The sequence below is a fragment of the Talpa europaea genome (assembly GCF_964194135.1).
Source record: "Talpa europaea genome assembly, chromosome: 10".
Classification (NCBI taxonomy): Eukaryota; Metazoa; Chordata; class Mammalia; order Eulipotyphla; family Talpidae; genus Talpa; species Talpa europaea.
Genome location: NC_140077.1, coordinates 103,656,931 through 103,676,420, shown reverse-complemented (window position 1 = coordinate 103,676,420; position 19,490 = coordinate 103,656,931). Strand labels below are relative to the sequence as shown.

The 19,490-nt window shown below is 42.7% G+C and overlaps 1 protein-coding gene across 1 annotated transcript in view; it reads right to left on the bottom strand.

Moving 5' to 3' along the window:
• Window positions 1-252: 252 nt before the first annotated feature.
• DCHS2 (dachsous cadherin-related 2) overlaps window positions 253-19,490 on the bottom strand; it is a gene marked incomplete at both ends in the record, with an annotated part of 163,519 nt that continues 144,281 nt past the window's right edge. The window contains 6 exons of the mRNA XM_084245589.1: window positions 253-2,885; window positions 5,896-6,028; window positions 7,222-7,508; window positions 9,440-9,570; window positions 14,408-14,559; window positions 17,607-17,818. Coding sequence (XP_084101715.1) covers window positions 253-2,885; window positions 5,896-6,028; window positions 7,222-7,508; window positions 9,440-9,570; window positions 14,408-14,559; window positions 17,607-17,818 — 3,548 coding nt within the window. The remainder of the gene's footprint in view (window positions 2,886-5,895; window positions 6,029-7,221; window positions 7,509-9,439; window positions 9,571-14,407; window positions 14,560-17,606; window positions 17,819-19,490) is intronic.

The following is a 19,490-nucleotide window of genomic DNA, read 5'->3' as shown; positions in this document are numbered from 1 at the left end:
GCCAGTTATGACAGAATGTACACTACTTAATATACACAAAGGTGAGTCCTGAGAGTAAAACGTGAAGGTTCAAAGAGGGGTAGCTTCTCATTAAGGCTGGAAGAAATTTGAGAAACTTAAAATGAGCAAGATCTAAAGCCTGTGCCTAAATTCATCATTCAGGCCTGGATAAAATGACCTGATCTCCAGGAGAATAAGAAGGTTTTATTCAATCATTCACGACCGATGCTGAGCAGGGGCTTGACAATAATTTTATATTTGAACTTCATCGTCGGGGTTAAGTCCAATGTATGCATCACTGACCCGGGAACCCAATAAGCCTCCACCTGACAACTCTGAAGGGATGGTGGGGGTCCGCATGGTCAAGAGGGAGAGAGATGGAGAGAAGCTGGGTGTCATGGCTTCCGGAAGAGAACTGAGATGGTAGCAAATGGGTGAGTGTGGGTATTTCTGAACCACTGGTCCTTGCAGGGGGGCGATGGCTGACATCCTGTGTGTAACAGCTTTAACCCCAGGCTGGGCCACTGCAGTGATCAAAGGTGGGGGGAAGCCCAAAGATTTCTTCTCTTTTGGAAGGCCAGGCCCAGGCAAATGTTCATCCTTCAGTTCTGCAATATCATTAAATACGGAGGCCAGAGATTGGAACTTGGGTTCCCAACCGAGGAGATAATCCCAGTGGTGACTGCTTCCTACGTCATCATTGGAGGCTTTCTGAGTGCAGAGAATGGAGATCCTTGCTTCCTGCTCGCCTGGTATAAAAACAGACTCTTCTCTGCTGTCGGCCTGGATGGCCACGTTCACCTCATTCTTCCTTAGTGGCTGGGGTGACATATCATCTTGAACAGTGGGTGTGCCACAGCCTTCTCCTCCACCTCCTTCCTCAAATGTCTGGCTGGTTTCTGCTGTTTCGGCAGTCACCCCCACATCCGTCTCTCCGGACAAGCAGGAGAGCTGATCCGAGTCCCTTGGGATCCCGGAGTCTGGCACCCTGGACTCCCGATCGCTCAGGGCCGACCCAGCATCCTTCCGGTAAGGGTGCTCGTTGATTCTCTGGATCTCCTTATCTTCTGCAGTTTCTCCTTCCACGGAGCAGTGGCCGCTGGAGTTTGAGTGCCTGTACAGATTCACAAGGTCCTTCTCCATGATGCTTAATAAACTCAGCCATTCAGGCATGGAGGTCATGGGCACGGCCTCCGGGAGGCAGCTGCTGCTTTCCTGGAAGGCCTTGAGCCTGCTGGCCTCCCCCCTGGGCCTCTCACCGCTGACACAGGACGGGGAGGTTTTCTTTTCTTCGTAAGTGTTTATTGGGTCTTTCTGTTTATGCCTGAAAATCACTACAGTTAAAATGAAGACTAGTAACAGAAACACTAAAAAGGAGACTGTGAGGCTGACTGAAAAGCTGCTGACTGAAATGGCTAAGTATTTTCCTTCCAAGGATAAAGACACGTTCACAAAAACAGTACACGTGGTAAACTTAGAGCCTGGTTTGGGGCTGTGAGCGGTAATTTTCATTTCGATGGTGTCTTCTCTGCTGACTTGACTGTTTCTGAGGGAAAGGGCTCTAGTCAAATAAATATTCCCATTGGTCTGATTTATGGAAAAGAAAGGCGATGGAGTCCTGAGGGAGTAAAGAACAACTCCATCAATACCAGCGTCTGCATCCGAGGCTTCGACTCTGCCCACCAACTGCCTCACGTGATTCTTTTCTGGGAGGTCGAAAAAATACTCCTCTTGAGTGAAAATGGGTTCAAATTCATCGATCCCTTCAAGATCCACCCACACCACCAACGAGGCTGTTGCGTCACCTTTGTCTTTTGCCTGAACCGTCAGGCAGTAGCTATTGCTGTTCTCGTAGTCGAGGATTTGCTTAGCATGAATGTCCCCTGTGACCGGGTCGATGAGGAAGGGGACAGGATGAGGAGGCGTCCCACGAGCCACAGAACAGGGGGAGACAATAGAGTAGGTCAGTTCTCCGTACGGACCAGTGTCGAAATCCAGAGCATTCACGGAGCATATGGTGGAAAAAACGGGCAGGTTTTCAGGGACCACACAGTTCAGTCTTGAGAAGAGAAACTGAGGTGCATGATCATTGTCATCCAGGACTCCGATCAGCACAATGGCAAAGGAGAAATGTTTCCTCTCTTCATCTGAAGCCTGCACAATTAAAGTGAATTGTATGGTCTCCTCATAGTCCAGAGGTTTGAGGAGATAAAGAACTCCGGTTTTTTCTTCTAAGTGAAAATGCCCCTTCTCGTTTCCAGAGATGAGGTGGTAGGTGATGTCAGCGTGCGCGCCCTCGTCAGGGTCGCTGGCTGAGACCACAGTGAGGTGACTGCCCGGAGGGGTGCTTTCCTTGACGTGGGCGTGGTACGTCAGCCTGCTGAACCGAGGGGGACTGTCGTTGGCATCGAGCACTTCCACAGAGACCGTGGCTGTGGAGGTCAGGGGAGGGCAGCCTCGGTCAGACGCCAGAATGACCAGCTGGAGGCCGGCCGTGGCCTCTCTGTCCAGCTGGTGGAGCAGTACCAGGTAACCGACTGGCTTGTAGGGATGGTCTGAATGAGTGAAGTGAGTTTCCACGAGGAAACTGTTCTGTGAGTCACCACTGAGGATGGAATATTCAACACGTGTGTTTTCACGGGTCCAGTCGTGATCAGTGGTGGAAAATGTGATAAGCGTGAGCCCAGTTGGAGCATCTTCCCTCAAGCTGAGGTTGTAATATCCAACTGCGAACTCAGGGGCATGACTGTTTATGTCTTGTATTTCTACCTCCACTAGGGTGACAGCCCTCAGGTCCGGGACCCCACCATCGCTGGCTTCGACAAGAAATCGAATGGTTGGTTTTTTATCCAGAGGTAATTTAGGAAGGATAGAAAATATGGTGCCTGAAAAACAAGACACAGAATTTCAATGTTGGGAAATTAAATTTTCATGATCCATGCGGTCTGTAAATATTTACGGAAGGTTTACTGTTTAGTTATTTGTTAGATTTGTTATTTAATTTACACCAACAGTAATGCCAAATAGAAGAATGAAGATGATTGCATTTATGCTTTTTGTAACATTTAAGATTCAGAAATAATCCCCACGGCATTCACTCCGTTATCTATGCCTGCTGCGTGAATGTGACTTTGTCATAACTTTCTTGTAGTTTTGTTACTTTCATTAGTAAGTTATCCCATTACTAATTTTCTTTAGAAAATTATTATTATTTAAAAAAATTATATCCCAATCTATGAGCCATAGATGCACATATATAAAGACATCCTAGAACAATATTTATTCTGGAAATACTGACTGACATCCACTTTAGTCAAATGTTAGTTGTAATAGGGTAATGTAAAGTTATAACTATTGCTCAAAATTACAAAGATGTCTTCTCTAAAGCTCTTGGTTGATTTAACAAGTGGGGTTTTCCCTAATTGATGGAATATATTGAATACATTTTATTGATTTAGATATAGAAATACTTAATTTCTATATGTGTGTAATGGCATTTCTAAGATAAATGGGTTTTAAGTATAGCTACTAAAATAGAATACAGATACAGTCATTTAAATGCTACACCTCTTGCAATTGTATGGGGAATATAACCAAAATGAAAATGCATACATTGTGCAAAGATGAAAAAAGATGTAAGAATTATATAAACTATTTAAATAAAAAAATTTAAAAAAATTAAAAAAAATAAATGCTACACTTCAGTCAGAACTAAATGGGCCTGATGCCATTTAATGGTATACAAATATTCTCATCTGTATCTCATTGCAAAGCTGGTTGATAACAAACATCAGCTCAGGTGCTGCTAGAATTGAAGGCTCAGAAGGAGCATTTCCTGCCTCCCATAACATGATGTTCCTGGTCAGGCCAGCAGCTGACATCAAAAGAAAAGAGAGGAGATGGATAGACCAAAGGGAAGAGGGGAAGGGAGGGTGTAAAGGCAGGAATAGGGCACGGTGCAGGTTTTCTGATCCCAGGCAGACCGGGTAAAGGAGGAGTCAGAGTCCTCAGTGGCTTTTGCAGGTCTTTTATTGGGGTTCACCAGGCATATGGCAGGCAGGGGTGCTGGCTGGGGGGCTGGGAGGCTGGGAGGCTGGCAGGCCTCCCAGCCCCCAGCAAGTCTTCACTCTATCCTTGCTCTCTGGCGTTCGTTCTGCTGCGTCTCGGCTTCTCTTTCAGCTTCGGCTTCGGCTTCTCCTGCTGCTGCTGGCGTCCCCGTGACGCCGCCCTTAAAAGCACAGTCTCAGCCCAGGTGAATCCCTTCTATCTATGCCCACACCCTATTCCAGGTGTCCGCCATCAGGCATGCATTCAGGACCTCAAGGATCCATCATCTATCCTGATGGCGGGAGGGCAGAAAAGCCTGACATTTTTTACCTTACCCTACAGAGGGGAAAGAAAAGGAAAGTCAACTCCTCAGAGGCACACACCTGCACAGGGCCTGCCACTACAGGCAACATTGTCGGCCTCTCTGGGTAGCAACACTCCATGAGCCTCAGACTAGTATTTTGAAAATAAATTCTCCTTTCAGGAAATTTTGAGTTTATTTTCTTTCATTGCGAGGTAGTTGCTCTAGAACATGACATGAGCTTCAGGTGTACAACGTAATGATCCAGTTAATATACATTCTGAGAAATCGTCACTAGTCTGGTTACATCCATCACCCTGAGGTGAACTTGTAAACCAGCTGTAGGGTAAGGAAAAATGTCAGGCTTTTCTGCCCTCCCGCCATCAGGATAGATGATGGATCCTTGTCCTGAATGCATGCCTGATGGCGGGCACCTGGAATAAGGTGTGGGCATAGGTGCATGGGATTCACCTGGGCTGAGACGGGGCTTTTAAGGGCGGCGTCACCAGATCGCCAGTAGAAGCCGAGAAGCAGAGAAAGAAGTAGAGAAGCCGTGAGCAGAGAGAAGGCCAGAGAGCTCAGATAGAGTGAGGATTTGCTGGGGGCTGGGAGGCCTGCCAGCCTCCCGGACCCCAGCACCCCTGCCTGCCAAGTACCTGGTAATCCCAATAAAAGACCTGCAAAAAAAACCCTGAGGACTCTGATTCCTCCTTTACCCGGTCTGCTGGATCATAGGAAACCTGCACTGTGGTCCATTCCTGACCTTCACACCAGCTCTCACTGGTGACATGACATTTGGGGGTGCAGGTGGGGAGCATATAGTGGGATGTGTCCCAGGCAGTCTCTTCTAGAGTGTGTTCTGCTAAGGGCAGTATTCTGCTGATTATTCATCTCTATCAAATTAACTTAGGTCACTCATTTTAAAAATTTCTCTATACTATGCTTAACTTCTCGAAAGTCACTTGCCTAACTGCATTTCACAACCACAAAAGTCTTACTCTCCGATAAAGCTACCAGGAGGCTTCGAAGGCCTCAAATGGACCAGGACATGGCTGGCGGTTTTCCCTTAGAGATGCTTGAATGATTTTCATGTTTTGATTTTTTTTCTTGGTTCTTACTGAATGCATGAGGCTGTTCTGAACTTTTTGCCCTTGACTGGAGAACAAGCCGCCAGGTTCCAGGAACATGAAGTTCTCATCACTATCTTGGTGCTTTCAGCTTCATCTTGTTGAGACCTGGGATAATTACCCAAACTGCGTTCGTTTGGACTGATGAATAAGGTTGTTGATGATCTCGGGGTCTCTGAATTTCTGATCATTTGCCAGCATTTCATCCATTCCTTTTGTTTTCTGGCCGTTGATACATTGGGGGAAGAGAGGCAACCCTGGAATTTGCTGCCATGCCATTTGCCGCGAAGAGAAATGCGAAGGTCTTCAATACTAAGAAATAGGGCCAGGTCCTATTTTTAGGAGCATTTGGAGTGGATTCTTGCAGGTTTCCACTCTGGAACTCAAACTGATAAACCCCAAAGCCTGTAAATAACTCACCATTTACAGGATCAATTGCAAACTCCCTAGAAGAGGGGAGGATTCTGTAAGAGATGTTCTCGCTGCTTTCTACATCTGTGGCTGCCACACTCAGCACCGAGGACCCCACAGGCAGCGACTCGGGAACAGTAACCTGAGGGAAAAAGAACTGGATAGGCGATGTCCTTAAAGGTGATGGGTATTTTCACAAACAGGGCTGGAACAGGGTATCACTTTATTCATTTTGCTTATGGAAACTACACAGAGAACCTGATTTTATCTGACATATCTATTTATAAAGCTGACATATTAAGAAGATATGTTAGTACCAGAATTGAAAAAAACAATTTTTTAAAACTCTTATTCATTTTGATTTTTAGTATGAAAATTTTCCCTTCTAAGTTATTTGTGTACTATAGGAGGGTGAATAGATATTATTACACTGTGTTGTATAACGTTGATTATTATGTACATTGTATGACTTAGCAAGCCTTCACAGAAGTCCATTATTTAGGTTTACTCCTGGGTTTACATGCAAACCTTGTATTTTCTATAGTCAGGAATGCTAGTGTTCAATTCCAACTACTGAGTTGATGCTATCATTCTCCTTCATTCTATGCTCAAAAAATGAAAATTTCCACCAGTATGTTCATGATTGGTTTCTATACAACGTTAATAAATTCCACAAGTGGGCCTCCTCGGTGGCGTAGCGGTTGAGCGCTGGGTTGCGAAGCTGCCCGCAGCCTCTGCAGCGCCAGTTTGATCCCCGGCCATCGGGCGAGAGTCCCAATTGGTGCACAGACCTCTACTGCCGCCCGCTGCTCCCCTCAGCAGTGTACTTCATCAGTCTGCCTGTTCTGCTCTTGGCTCTGGCTCTGGTGGATTCTCTCACCCTCCCGCGCTTCTGACTGTACCCAGTGCTTGTATAAATAAATAAATAAATCTTTAAAAAATAAATAAATTCCAAAAGTAAGCCTAGGAAAGAAGACACTTTCCCAAATTAAATGCTGATACTCCAAACTGCCTACTGTCTTGCCTGTGGCTTTGCAAATATTAGGCAAGTTCCAGTTGTTATGAACAACTGGACTCCAATCCCTAGGAACTAGAAAGCAGGCAGACTTTCATATGATGACATATGATACCAAAGAAACTGACTTGAGTAAGATACTCAGTTCCATATACACTGCTATCTCCATGACATTAAACATCAAACCCTCAACATTAACTTTAGGCACTGCAGACAGTGACTATGTCTGCTTAAAATTAGCCCATCAACAACAGTAGTTTGACATGACTACATCCTCTTTCATTTGGGCTATGCCTTCAGCATCTATTTAGGGGCTTTACCTGATAAGAATCTTGAGAAAATACTGGTGGATTGTCATTTATATCCAACACACGGACAATGAGCGTTCCTTCTGTGAGATACACTGAATCAGAAATATTGATGAGCAACTTATACTCGGTCGCTTCCTCAAAATCCAACGTTTTCGCCAGCACCACTACTCCAGTGTTCCGATCAATAGCGAACTGGCTTCCAGGATTACTCTCTTTGGCAAAACTGAAGATGAAAGTTGGATTCAAATCCACATCATGAACTGATATTCGAGTCACAACAGTACCAGGCAAGGAATCTGAAATAGTCATGACCAATGTCAGCCTCCATTACAATTTAGCCAAGGAAATACTTTTCTTTAATAGTTCAATCCAAGCGTTTTTAAGTCCAACATATTGTTTCTGGGCATGCTTTCTCGTACAAAGTTTGTTATGAACTGAACAAAAATGCTGAAGAATTTATGAGCCCAATAAAAATGAAAATGTACCACTGAGTTCGGAATTGAAGAGGTAGAGTATACTCAATTTTTATGTTACATTATTCACTATATGCCTACAACACCATTCCAGGACCAAGAAATATTCTAAACTACTTTCCATTATAAAGTTTATATAAAAAATCATATATTCATGGGGGATAGAGGTGGGCAGAAGGTCATTACTAAAAACATTAAGACAAAACATAAAACTTTAAAAAGTATGTGATACTTAAATGAAAACATTTGGTATTGAGGTTAGAAACATACTTAGCTCCTCATACTTATTTTTGTAAAAGTGTTTCTTTTGGTGTGGTATACTGTTTCCTTAAAAATATAACTCAAAATGATCAAGATTATGAAAGACATACTACACAAGTGATAAAATCAGATCTCTAATATTATACACACATAAAATCACAAAACACACAACACGCTAATGCCCCCCATACTACATGTGTTTCCTCACCTAAACCACCATGGAAGGGACTTTGCTTTTAGGCTCACAGGTAGGTGCAGGTAGAAGAAAGAAGCCGACATATTCAGGATAATTTCACTAAAAATGAAACTCAAGTTTTCCCACTCCACGTTTGAACATTCTTGATATGCACCAATCATGACTTGTCCCATTCAGCGTGTTTTTATTTATACTGTTTGTTCTGGTGCTATATTTATATGTGACATTTTACTGCCTTTGGATGCTAATGCATGTGCTTTACAATACTACCTTCAGTAAAAGCAAATGAAAATATGTCAAATAGGGGAGAAGCAAAACTGGAGAATTTTTTTATAGGTAGAATGTTTTAGAATAGTTGTATTTTTATCCCTATATTAGTTTCTGAGTATGTCCCTCTTTGAACAGTGATGTAATTTGTTTGAAAAGTGAAATGTTAGGGATACTTTAGAAATGAAATTGGTATTAAGAGTGAAAGGAGACAGACCAGGGAGGAACCACCACTACTTGAAGATTCAGCCAGAAGACTTGGGTTGGGTTTTACCTCTACCTTACTGACATGCTGGATACAGCTAGAAAACACACATGGCAGGCTAGTCTGTAAGGTAAAGATAAAAGTCTCTAATCTGAAAGTATTTACATGATGTGAGTTAGTCTCCTGGATGCTGGTATAAATACCTTCCCCAGCAACCCAGCTGGAAACCTTATTAACATCTTATTTCTGGGAATTATTGACAGCTTTGGGATTAGTCTCTAGAGTCTCTAGAGTCACTGCATTATCCAGAGGCCCAAATCACTAAGATTAATCAGCACATCACATACACTTCTGTATTTTCAAACTCTGCCATCAATGTGATAAAACTTTCTGTAAGTGTTATAGTTAAGTTTATAGCAGAGGAAAATGGCAGCTTTGTGTGACAAACATCCAATCCTTTCACTTATTTCTTGTCATTCGTGCAACATAAAGACAGACAAAGGGTTTCTCAGATGAGGTTCAGAATGAACCTCCCAGTAAACAAGATGCTTCTTCACAGAATAGATTTCGCATCTAAGAAACGTCTGTCCACAGAGATGCCATGTGCATGGCATTCAAGCCTAGGATTGGCCTTCTGCAGGTCTGAAAGCAAGTCCCAGTTTGAATACTTAACTTCTCTGGGATGGTATTTAACTTTTGGCCATCCATTTGCTATCTGATTGTTGACATTAAGTAGTCATATTTAATATAATTGCTGGCTGAAAAAAAAAGATAAATGATAATATACAAGTTAACCAAACCACTATTCCAAGTCAGCACACTTACTTTCAGCAATTTCCACTGCTTCAGAAGGGAGAAAAACTGGAGCACTGTCATTTATATCAGTCACCTGTATCTTGACCACAGCTGTGCCTGATAACCTGGGCATCCCTTTATCCATTGCTTGCACAATCAGGCTGGTTAGGAAAGGAATCAGAAAATGTTATGCACCATCCAGGAATGAGGAAAAATAGCTTTAATATCAAACACCTGGTTGAAAATTTAAAATTTTTCTGATTAGTTACTTTTATTTTTTTCCCCTGGCTTTTTCTAAAAAGACATTTAAATTTATTTTATAGGAATGTCGCTTGATTTATTTTTGATACATTTAGAAAACCAAATCCAGCAAGTCACCATAGTATATGAGGTGTTTATGTCAAAACAATGTACCATTTCTGGGAGACATTTACTAGCTGTACTTTCTTGGGAAACAGCACAAACTCTCTGCACTCCTGTTTTTTCATCTGTCAATCATGAGTCTCTTATACTACCAGATACAGGAGAAACAGGTGCTCCATCAGTGGCCATGCTTGTGATTATTAGTAAACTCATTTAAAATGAGTAGAATCATAATTGACCATATCTTTTTTCCTCATTTATATTTTAAAACAAAGGGCTAGGATTTGGGTTATTTCCCTCAATCAGGAAAACAGCAATAGTTCACAAGTAAAATTGAAAGCTAAATGACTCTAATTTGAAATGAAATGTGTACTCCTGTGTTTACTGAAGTGCTATTTACAATAGCCAAGAAATGGAAACAACCTAAATACCCTCAAACAGATGAATGGATCAAGAAGATGTATGTATATACATAATGGACTACTATTCAGCAGTGTAAAAGATAAACTCATGCCATTTGCAGCAACATGAATGGAGCTGGAAGGGATTATGCTAAGTGAAATAAGTCAGAAGACGAAAGATAAGTATTGGATGGCTTCACTTATATGTGGAATCTAGACAAACCAAACAAAGGGCCAGACAAAGACAAACCTTGAAAGGTGACCATAGATCTGAAGCATCCAGGACGGGATGGGTATGGATGAAAATGGGGGAGGAGGCAGAGCACAGGGACTGTGGTGTGAGGTTACGGTGTGTAGGGTAAGGAAAAATGTCAGGCTTTTCTGCCCTCCCACTATCAGGAAAGATGATGGATCCTTGCGGTCCTGAATGCATGCCTGATGGCGGGCACCTGGAGTAGGGTGTGGGCAGAGGTAGATGGGATTCACCTGGGCTAAGACTGTTCTTTTTAAGGGTGGCCTCACGGGGACGCCAGTGGAAGCCGAGAGAGAAGCGAAGAAGCAGAAATCACTGGAGAGCCCAGATAGAGTGAGGATTTGCTGGGGGCTGGGAGGCCTGCCAGCCTCCCGGCCCCCCAGCACCCCTGCCTGCTGTATACCGGGTAAATCCCAATAAAAGCCTGCAAAAAGCTATTGAGGACTCTGACTCCTCCTTTACCTGGTCTGCATGGGATCCTAGAAAACCTGCACTGTGTCTTATCCTGCCCTTACACGGTGCTTTGGTAGTGGAAGAACTACGGTGACCATACCCAAGGGAAGAAATAAAATAGTGTCCAAAACAACAATGGTGTAAGAAAAAGGTACTTCATTTAAAAATAAACTAAAAAAAAAAAAAAACATAGAAAAAGCTAAATGACACCAGTTCTAAAGCACTAAAGTCATAGCAGCCTATCTGAAGAAGGAAGAGAAATCACATGAGGTTAAAGTATTTTCTTGCCCTGGTGATACTGGAGACTGTGTGTATGAGTGTGTGTATGCGTGTGTATATGTGCACGTGTGTGTGTGTGTGTGTGTGTGTGTGTGTGTGGCTGTTGCTGTATCTCTCTGTGGCACTGTGTGTAGATTTACCATTTCTCCATTGCTGTTTCTCCCAGTCTTAAATTAAATTCCTCAAGGGGAACTGGAGAGGGACACTTCTAAATCTTAGAGCCAATTTAAATGTTGGGAACATAGAAACTATGACGCAAATAGGAAAAAGCTGAGAGCAGTTAGACTTAATTGCTAATTAGGTTCCAATGAGTAAGAAGAAAATTGTAACAGAAAGTAATTACAATCAGGAAATACTTAGTTCCTAGAATGCAGTAGAACATCAATAGTCTGATTTCAAAATCACTCAGGTAACACTAGCCTAAGATTTCTCTGCAGTCATCTATGAAGAAAAATAAAAACGAACTTATGTTTTAAAGTACTATAGGAATGATGTAGCAGTAATAGGTTTTAACATATGTATAGGGTTGGTTTTAATATATTTATACAGTAAGTATCACAACAACTGATTCCACTGAGATACTACGGGGGGGGTGGAATCCTACTAGTTAATACAGAGGAAGATCATAAAATAAGCTTTCAAAATACTTTTGAAGCATTATTTTGAAATATATTTTTAAAAAAGACTTAAACACTTAATCAAACATTTACAGTTGGAGAGTTTTTCCAAAGCTAATTAATCCAATCTGCCCAGGCAGAGACTCCATTTTAATCAATTCTCGCTGCTTAACCACATGAATATACTGTTCTTTCCTCATAAAACATGAAAGTAGACTGGCCTAGGAGAGTATTGACACATAGGTCTTCTGTATACCTGCTTTCCCCCTAAACAGAAGGTTTGCCTTGAAGTTTATACATCACAGGTAGTATGACGCTCAGTCAGAGCCTGAGGGTGGTCCCAAGTGACTGTCACACAGCTCAGTGACCCTGAGCAACCATCATGTGTGCTCTTATCAGTCAATAAGAAAGTACAGGGACATTCAAAGGGACATATGCACTCCTATGTTCACTACAGCACTATTCACAACAGCCACACCATGGAAGCTGCCTAATTGCCCTAGGACAGATATGTGGATGAATGAAATGGAATATTACTCAGCTGTTAAAAAGATGAACTTTTGCCATTTGCTTCATGGATGAAACTGGAGGGAATAATGCTAAGCAAAATAAGTGTGAAAGAAAAAGACAAATACTGAATGATTTCACTCATATATGAACAGTGAAACAGAAAAAAACTAAGCCAAAACAAATCACAGAAATCTGACTGCAGAACTGAGGTTATCACAAGAGAGACTGGGGAATGGGGAGAAAAGGGAGGCAATGAGGAAGATTTATGGGTGCCTTGATGGTAGGTAAGGTGTACTCACATACATCCAAGGAGGTGTGAATCTTTTCCCCTAAATCATATACCGTGGTCTAAAATAGCATTGTCTTAGTAAAAACTAACACAATTAAAAAACAGTAAATAAAAGAAAATGCCTAGCTGAACTTCTGAGGAGGTGAACTTGAGGATTAAATGAAACACTATAGTTGCAAGACCTTTCATGAGAACATACCAAAAAAAGACAGAGGCATAAGGTCACTAACAGGTACAAGATAGTCAAGCTTCTCGTTGCCTGTAGGTTTCCTGACCACCTCTTCAGGGACACATCAGCTTTATGTTTTCTTTTTTTTTTTTCTTCTTGCTTAGATTTTATTTTTTTCTTAATAATTTTTCTAATTTAAAAAAATTATATATTTTTACATCATTTTTCATTTTTGCACAATGTATGCATTTTCATCTTGGTTATAGTCCCCATACAATTCCCAGCCCCCTTGTTTTGGTCCTACTCCCTTCTCCCCACCTGACTGCCCCATAGTGTATCTCTGGTTTAATAGTTGCTTGTTGATTTTGATTTTTACTTTATTATAATTAGTCTTTTTCCTGGTCCCTTATTTAGATTTTCTAAATTCGTGTTATGAATGAGACCATCCAGTATTTTCCACTCCTAGGTATTTACCCAAAGGACACAGAAATATTAATTAAAAAGGGCACCTGCACCCCTATGTTTATAGCAGCACTATGTATAACAGCTAAGCTTTGGAAACAACCCAAATGCCCAAAAATAGATGACTGGATCAAGAAGATGTGGTACATATACACAAAGGAATATTACTCGGCAATCAATAAAGATAACTCATGCAATTTGCAGCAACATGGATGGAGCTGGAAGGGATGATGCTCAGTGAAATAAGCCAGATTTACATTTTCTCAGGTTTTCTTCCTGAACCAGTCAAGCGCAAGGGCTAGTTTTTACTCACATGGGCCAGCAGTGAACACACAGCAGTGGCACCTGTTACTTCCTCCACTCAGTCACGTGTCCTAAAGCTCTGTCCTCCAGGGTACACACAGACAGAATTCCTGCTCTTTTAAAATTCCTGTATTTCACAGGAGGGCTGGGCTGTCATTCTTAAGGCAGCTCCAAACGTGGATATTCTGGGTTCCTCAGTGTCTTTTTCTTTTACAGACTGTGATGCCATGAATATCTCTGTGGGTAAGTCTATGCGTGTAGCACTGGCTTCTTTAAATTCCCAGGAGGTCTGCAACACTGTTCTCTCTTTTGTAGAGTTCTGTATAAGGGTGGTGTATCTTAGGCTCTAGACAAAAATATATTTAATGTTGAGTGTGTGCTTTGAGTTTGATTATTTCTAGAATGATCTGGGGTATAGGCCAGAGGGGCAGTGGGTGAGAGGATTCACCAGAGACAGAGTGGGAACAGAATAGGTGGAGTGACTGAAATACACTGCAGTGGGGAACAGCAGGAGAGACAGGTGAGGTCTGCTGTGCCATGTGGGTCAGCTCCCTGGCCAGAGATGGAACTCTTGCTGCAGTGGCTGCTGAGAGCTTCACAGTGCTGCAACTTAACCCTTTGCACCACCAGGGAGGCCCCTCATTTAATATTTAAAAGTATCACAAATTCATAGAATCTTAGAACTAGAAGGCACCTTATAGTTCTTCTAGTCGAATTGCCTTTTCCAAATAGTAAATACTTTCTAAGACTCAATGTTATCAAAAGAGCAATCATACATTGGGTCAAGGTGAGAACACATTCCATGGCTAAGCTTGCATAATAGGAAGCTATGCCCAAAGCTTCCACGGGGTCAGGCAGAAAGCAGGACAGTCCCGCATGGAAGCACGTCTCCCACACACCTGTAGGAGGCAATGAGCTCGCGATCCAGCGCGCTGCTTATGGTTATGGCGCCGCTCAGCATGTCCATCTGGAAGGCTTCTCCGTGGTTGCCAGAGAGAACAGAATACTCGATGAGACCGTTCAACCCACTGTCCAGATCTGTGGCCAAAATCTGCGAGGAACCGATGCTTCCGTTAGACAAGGATTTAATCTGCGGTGGGGTAAGCCTTTTCTTTTCAGAGAAATGCATTATGAAAGAATCACAGATTGGTAAACCCATTTCATAAACAACGATCAAAGGAACACCAACTAACAGCTGAAGCTTACTTATTTATATAATAAAGTGGTTAATGGGGAGAGAAACTATTCTGCACACTCATGCTAAGCATTCCCAAGGAACTTGCAGTAGGAGTAGCACATGTTTTGAGCTACACTTTTAGGCAAGAGGAGAAAAAATACTTGAAAAAGAAATCTGATTTGCTGAAATAGAAGACTTCCAGCAGCAGACAGCTGACTCTTGGAAAGCACGGGTTTGAACATTGTGGGTTCTCTTACACGTAGATTTTTCCTATCTGTGGGCTCTGATTTAATCAACCTCGGAAGCAGGTTGTTGAATCTGCAGATACGGAGTCCTTGGGAATGGAGGGCCAACTATAAGGACATGGGTCTCTAATGATGATTTTTGTATGGCGGTGGAGGAGGGCTGTTCCTGAAACCAACTCCCCACAGATACCAAGATACATTTGGGGGAGTCAAACATTTCAAGTAAATTTTCAGTTGGGCAGGGATGGGTTTCTGCAACCCCCACAGTGTTCAAGCGTCAACTGCATGTGGATTCAGGCTAAAAGCAAGAATGAAATCTTCATACAATCTTCATACATTTGCTTTATTTTCCCTGCTTAAAGAATTGCTGTAAAATAGGCCAAAAATTGTTTTTTTACATTATATTAAAATATAATTTTATATTATATATAAAATATATGATTGTATTATAATACAATTATATTAACATACACACATTTTATTTTGTGTTTGTTAATTTTAATGATAAAAAGGACAAAGGATTAAAAACTTGACATTTTGCTTATTCTGTATTACAAAACTAACCAAACTAGACATGAAAGACAAATTATAAGACAAAACATTTTACTATTGTTTCTGTGACTTTTCTTTCCATTAGATTTCTTTTAAACAGGACTGAGGTATAATATACTGGCACAAAAAAAAAATAAAGATCAGCAATTAAGAATAGTGCCAAAGTAACACACCCAAACTGAATGTAGAAAAGGTGATACAGTAGCCATTTATCAGATTAGAGCATCAGGAGAAAACTGCTTCTAAATCATAATCATTTTAGTGGTATTTTTGCTATTTAGTGGTAACTTTGACACAGTAACTTCGCAACATCACTTTCATTTGTGAAGCAGTAAAATTCAGGAGGGAAATGCAGAAAGAGGGAGTGGGGAAAGTCAGCTAGTTCGTACTGACAGATTGTCCCTCCATTTCTTCTAAACATGCTCATCAGCACAAAATTGAGAAGTAACATCTAAGACTAGAAGAGACGAAAATCTCATTTTAAAAAGATCTATAAATAAATCACACAAAACCTAGATTTCATGCTAATGAGTTTAGAGTCCGGTCATTAATTGGTTGAGTTATCAGGGAGTGTCAAGGACAAAACAAGTTTTGCATCATTCTCCATGGATGTGTATTATTTGATCTACATTACAGTTAATCACAAATTTCATTCTATCAGTGTGTTCAAGATCTTCCAGAAGAACAAGGTGACAGATGAAGTTGATTATTTTTATCCTGTTTGTCCCCCAGCCTTGGCCTGAACTCACGTCCCCTGTGACCTCCCTGGGGTGTGCTTCTCCCCTGCCCTTTCACATACCCCATACCTGGCTGCCTGTGTGCTCAGGGCACCCTCATGACCCCACAGGGCCCCCAGGATCTCAGCAGGAGGTGCTCAAGCCTGCTGTTTGGTACAGAAAAGCAAGGACGCAGTTTCCTTCAGGATCCCAGGAAGAGAACCCCATGCACATCTGCAGAACCAGGGTCTGAGCGCTTCAAAGTGTCCCAGGGTATAGCCCTCCCCGGAGGGAGGAGATCAGTCAGGGTTAGGAGGGCGGCCACACATGTCCACGGCAGCCAACCCCACTGGAAAGTACTTTGTCATGAAGCAGTGCCTGGGTAAAGCACAGCAGCGGGACAACTGCAGCAGAGCTGCTTTGAGTTGGCATCATCGGGACAGATCAGCAGTGATTGGTCCCTCCTTGCCCTGGTGCCCCAAGAGTTGGATCCAGGGAGAGGAAGTCTGCAAGGCTGAGGCAGGGGGCAATGCCATCGGCAGGGCGGGACTGGGGTCAGCCACCCCTTGACAGATAATCCCAGCAAGATGGAACCCAACAGAAGAGGGTAGGGTCAGAGGGGAGGTCCCACCTGTTGCTGACTTCCTCAGGAAGGTTCTGTACTGACTTCCTTTGCAGATTCCCAAGAGGTAGCAGGTTTCCTAATGTCTGGGTTCTTTTTGAAGACAGAACAGCAATTAACATTGAAGGGGAAGGACAAAGCTGCACAAGACCACTGTGTGAACGGACTCGCTTTCAGGGTTTTATTTTTTCCTGAGGTGGGCTAAGCCAAAAAAGAGCAGACTTATGTCTTTCACGCAAACCTACTGCAAATCTCAACCCAGGCGGCTCTTCCCCTGCATGAGTCTGTGCCTCAGGCCAAGCTCCTGGCTGAAGTGTCACCCAGTGAGCGCGTATGGCCCTTCAAAACCTGGTGCAAATGCCCTGTGAAGTTTAGACTTTTCCTTGCAGATAGAGTTTGCTTCTGCCCTTTGCTCTCATGACACTAGAGGCACAGTTCCATCCACAGACCATAAGCATTTAAATTATATTCTCACATTTTGGCTTCCTTGTTAAATTATCTCTGTTTATAAGGTGAGTGGGTTTTTTTCTCCCTATGGGTTCCCTCTTAGAGTTCAGAGTTCTAGAGAAGTAGGAAATGAAAAAATAAATAAACTAAGAAACTCCACACTTCCTTCAACCTGAGGTTTCATCCAACCCATCAAACATTGTTTAGGCCCTGGCAACATCTAACATTTTTTATGTATGAGCTGGAGAAAGGCTTTAGCTATTTGAACATACACTGATAAATAATTCACACACACACACACATACACACACACACACACACACACGGTGTTCCTGTTACCTGTATGACGTGAGCACCATAGTGCTGGCCTTCGGGCACGGATGCCTGGTACACGCTTTGCTGAAAGCCTGGGAAATTATCGTTCACATCTTGGATGGAGACTGCCACTTTGCTGTAGGCTCTGCGCCCCCGACTTTCAGCTAAAACGATGAGCTGGATTTCATTTCTGACTTCAAAATCAAGAAGCTTGGGTTCTTTTACAGTGAGTTCTCCTATTGTTTTATGCCCAGGAAGAAAAGGAAACAAAACTGCTGTAGTTATTTTGAAAGTCCAAGTCACCTCTGGCTCATGCTCAAAGCCTCACCTGACCCTCGAGCCTCCCACTGGCTGGCCTCCCCCCAACTCACAGGGTTCATCGTGACGAAAGGTGATAACATGTAGAGATTTGCAGGATTCACATATATAGGAGGAGAAGAAACGACGACATGTCTGAAATCTGAGCACTCTCTCTTAAATCACCCTTCTTTCTACGTAGCCTGGAACGTGCCTTTCCAGCATCTCTTGAATCACCTCTCTCGTCTTCACCTCCCTCCTCTGGGCCACTAGCCTATCCCACCTTGTCCCCTGCAATCGCTGCTTAACCAGTCTCCCCATCAATCCAGTTCTCATTCCAAGTTCAGTAACATGACGATGACACAGCTACGTCCCACCGACGCCCTGCGTGGCCTCCACCGCTGCCATGACCACGCTCCATATTCCTCCTCTCCACACGACCTGCTGACTCGGGGGTATCCCACCTCACGAGTCCCTCCCATTTTGTCCTCTCTGCTCCGGTCACCACACTCATAAGTGTTCTGCTCCTCACAGGCTCATGACAGGGTTGTCAGGCAGAATTTTCCATCTGCCTGGGGTGGACACCATGTCTGTGCTTCCTGGGGGTCCTTCCAGATGCTGCACCCCCATATCATGACTTTCACAAAATGCCTGCAGGAACTTTGTTCACCTGTTTTAGTCAAGTTAGGTCTCTTGGTTTGGAAGTTCTGCAAGGCGAGGTGGTTGCCTCTCTTACACTGTCGAGTTCCCAGTGCCAAGTGGGTCTGGATAGAAGGCGCCTGGTATCTGTCATGCGGTCATGTTACAAGCATACCCAGGTCATGGACACGACTCTGGGGTTATAACATGCTCAAGTTTCTCTCCCAAATTATGGTATAATTTCTTTTCCTGATATAACTCCTTTTTCTGGTTTCTATTGATATTTCCTGCCCTTCACAAGCTAATTTCTTGTTTTTATTATTTTATTTTTTGGGTTTTTTTGATTTTATTATTTTTATCATTTACCTGGTTTTCGCTGTCAGAAATTCTATCAAATAGAGATTTGCTAAAGGAGGGCTGATTGTGAGTTTGAGAAACCCAAGCCAAGCATAAATCCCAGACCTGGTCACTTATTTAGGTAAGTGACCTGGCTCTGCCACTACTAACTGTAACTGTGTGACCTGGAGTAAGTTATTCGGGTTCTATAGATCCAAGTCATCTCTTCTGCAAAAATGGCTTCACGCATTGCTGTGAGAAGTAACATAGAGTACATCTAGAATATTTCTCCACAGTAGATGACTTTAGATTGCAGTGTTCAGCCCGAATCTTTCTTCCTCTCCATCATCAGATGGAGAATTAATATTTTGTAAGCGCTGAATTTAGAAAGAGAAAATGTAATAGCCAGAGATTGTTAAAAGCTTGGTCCTTTGGTGAAAGGGCCTGTACTAGGTCTGGAAATACAGCTTGGAGGTCACAGTTTCTAGGCTCCCTCTGAACCAGTTTCCCGGAGAGCCAAGTGCACCCAAGTCACTTTCAGGTTGTCACATCATAACCTGGTTTAACATGCTTATTTCGGTATTGAGTGTTACGTGGAAATTTTCTAGCCTCTTTTCTGTTATTAAGAAAAGTAAA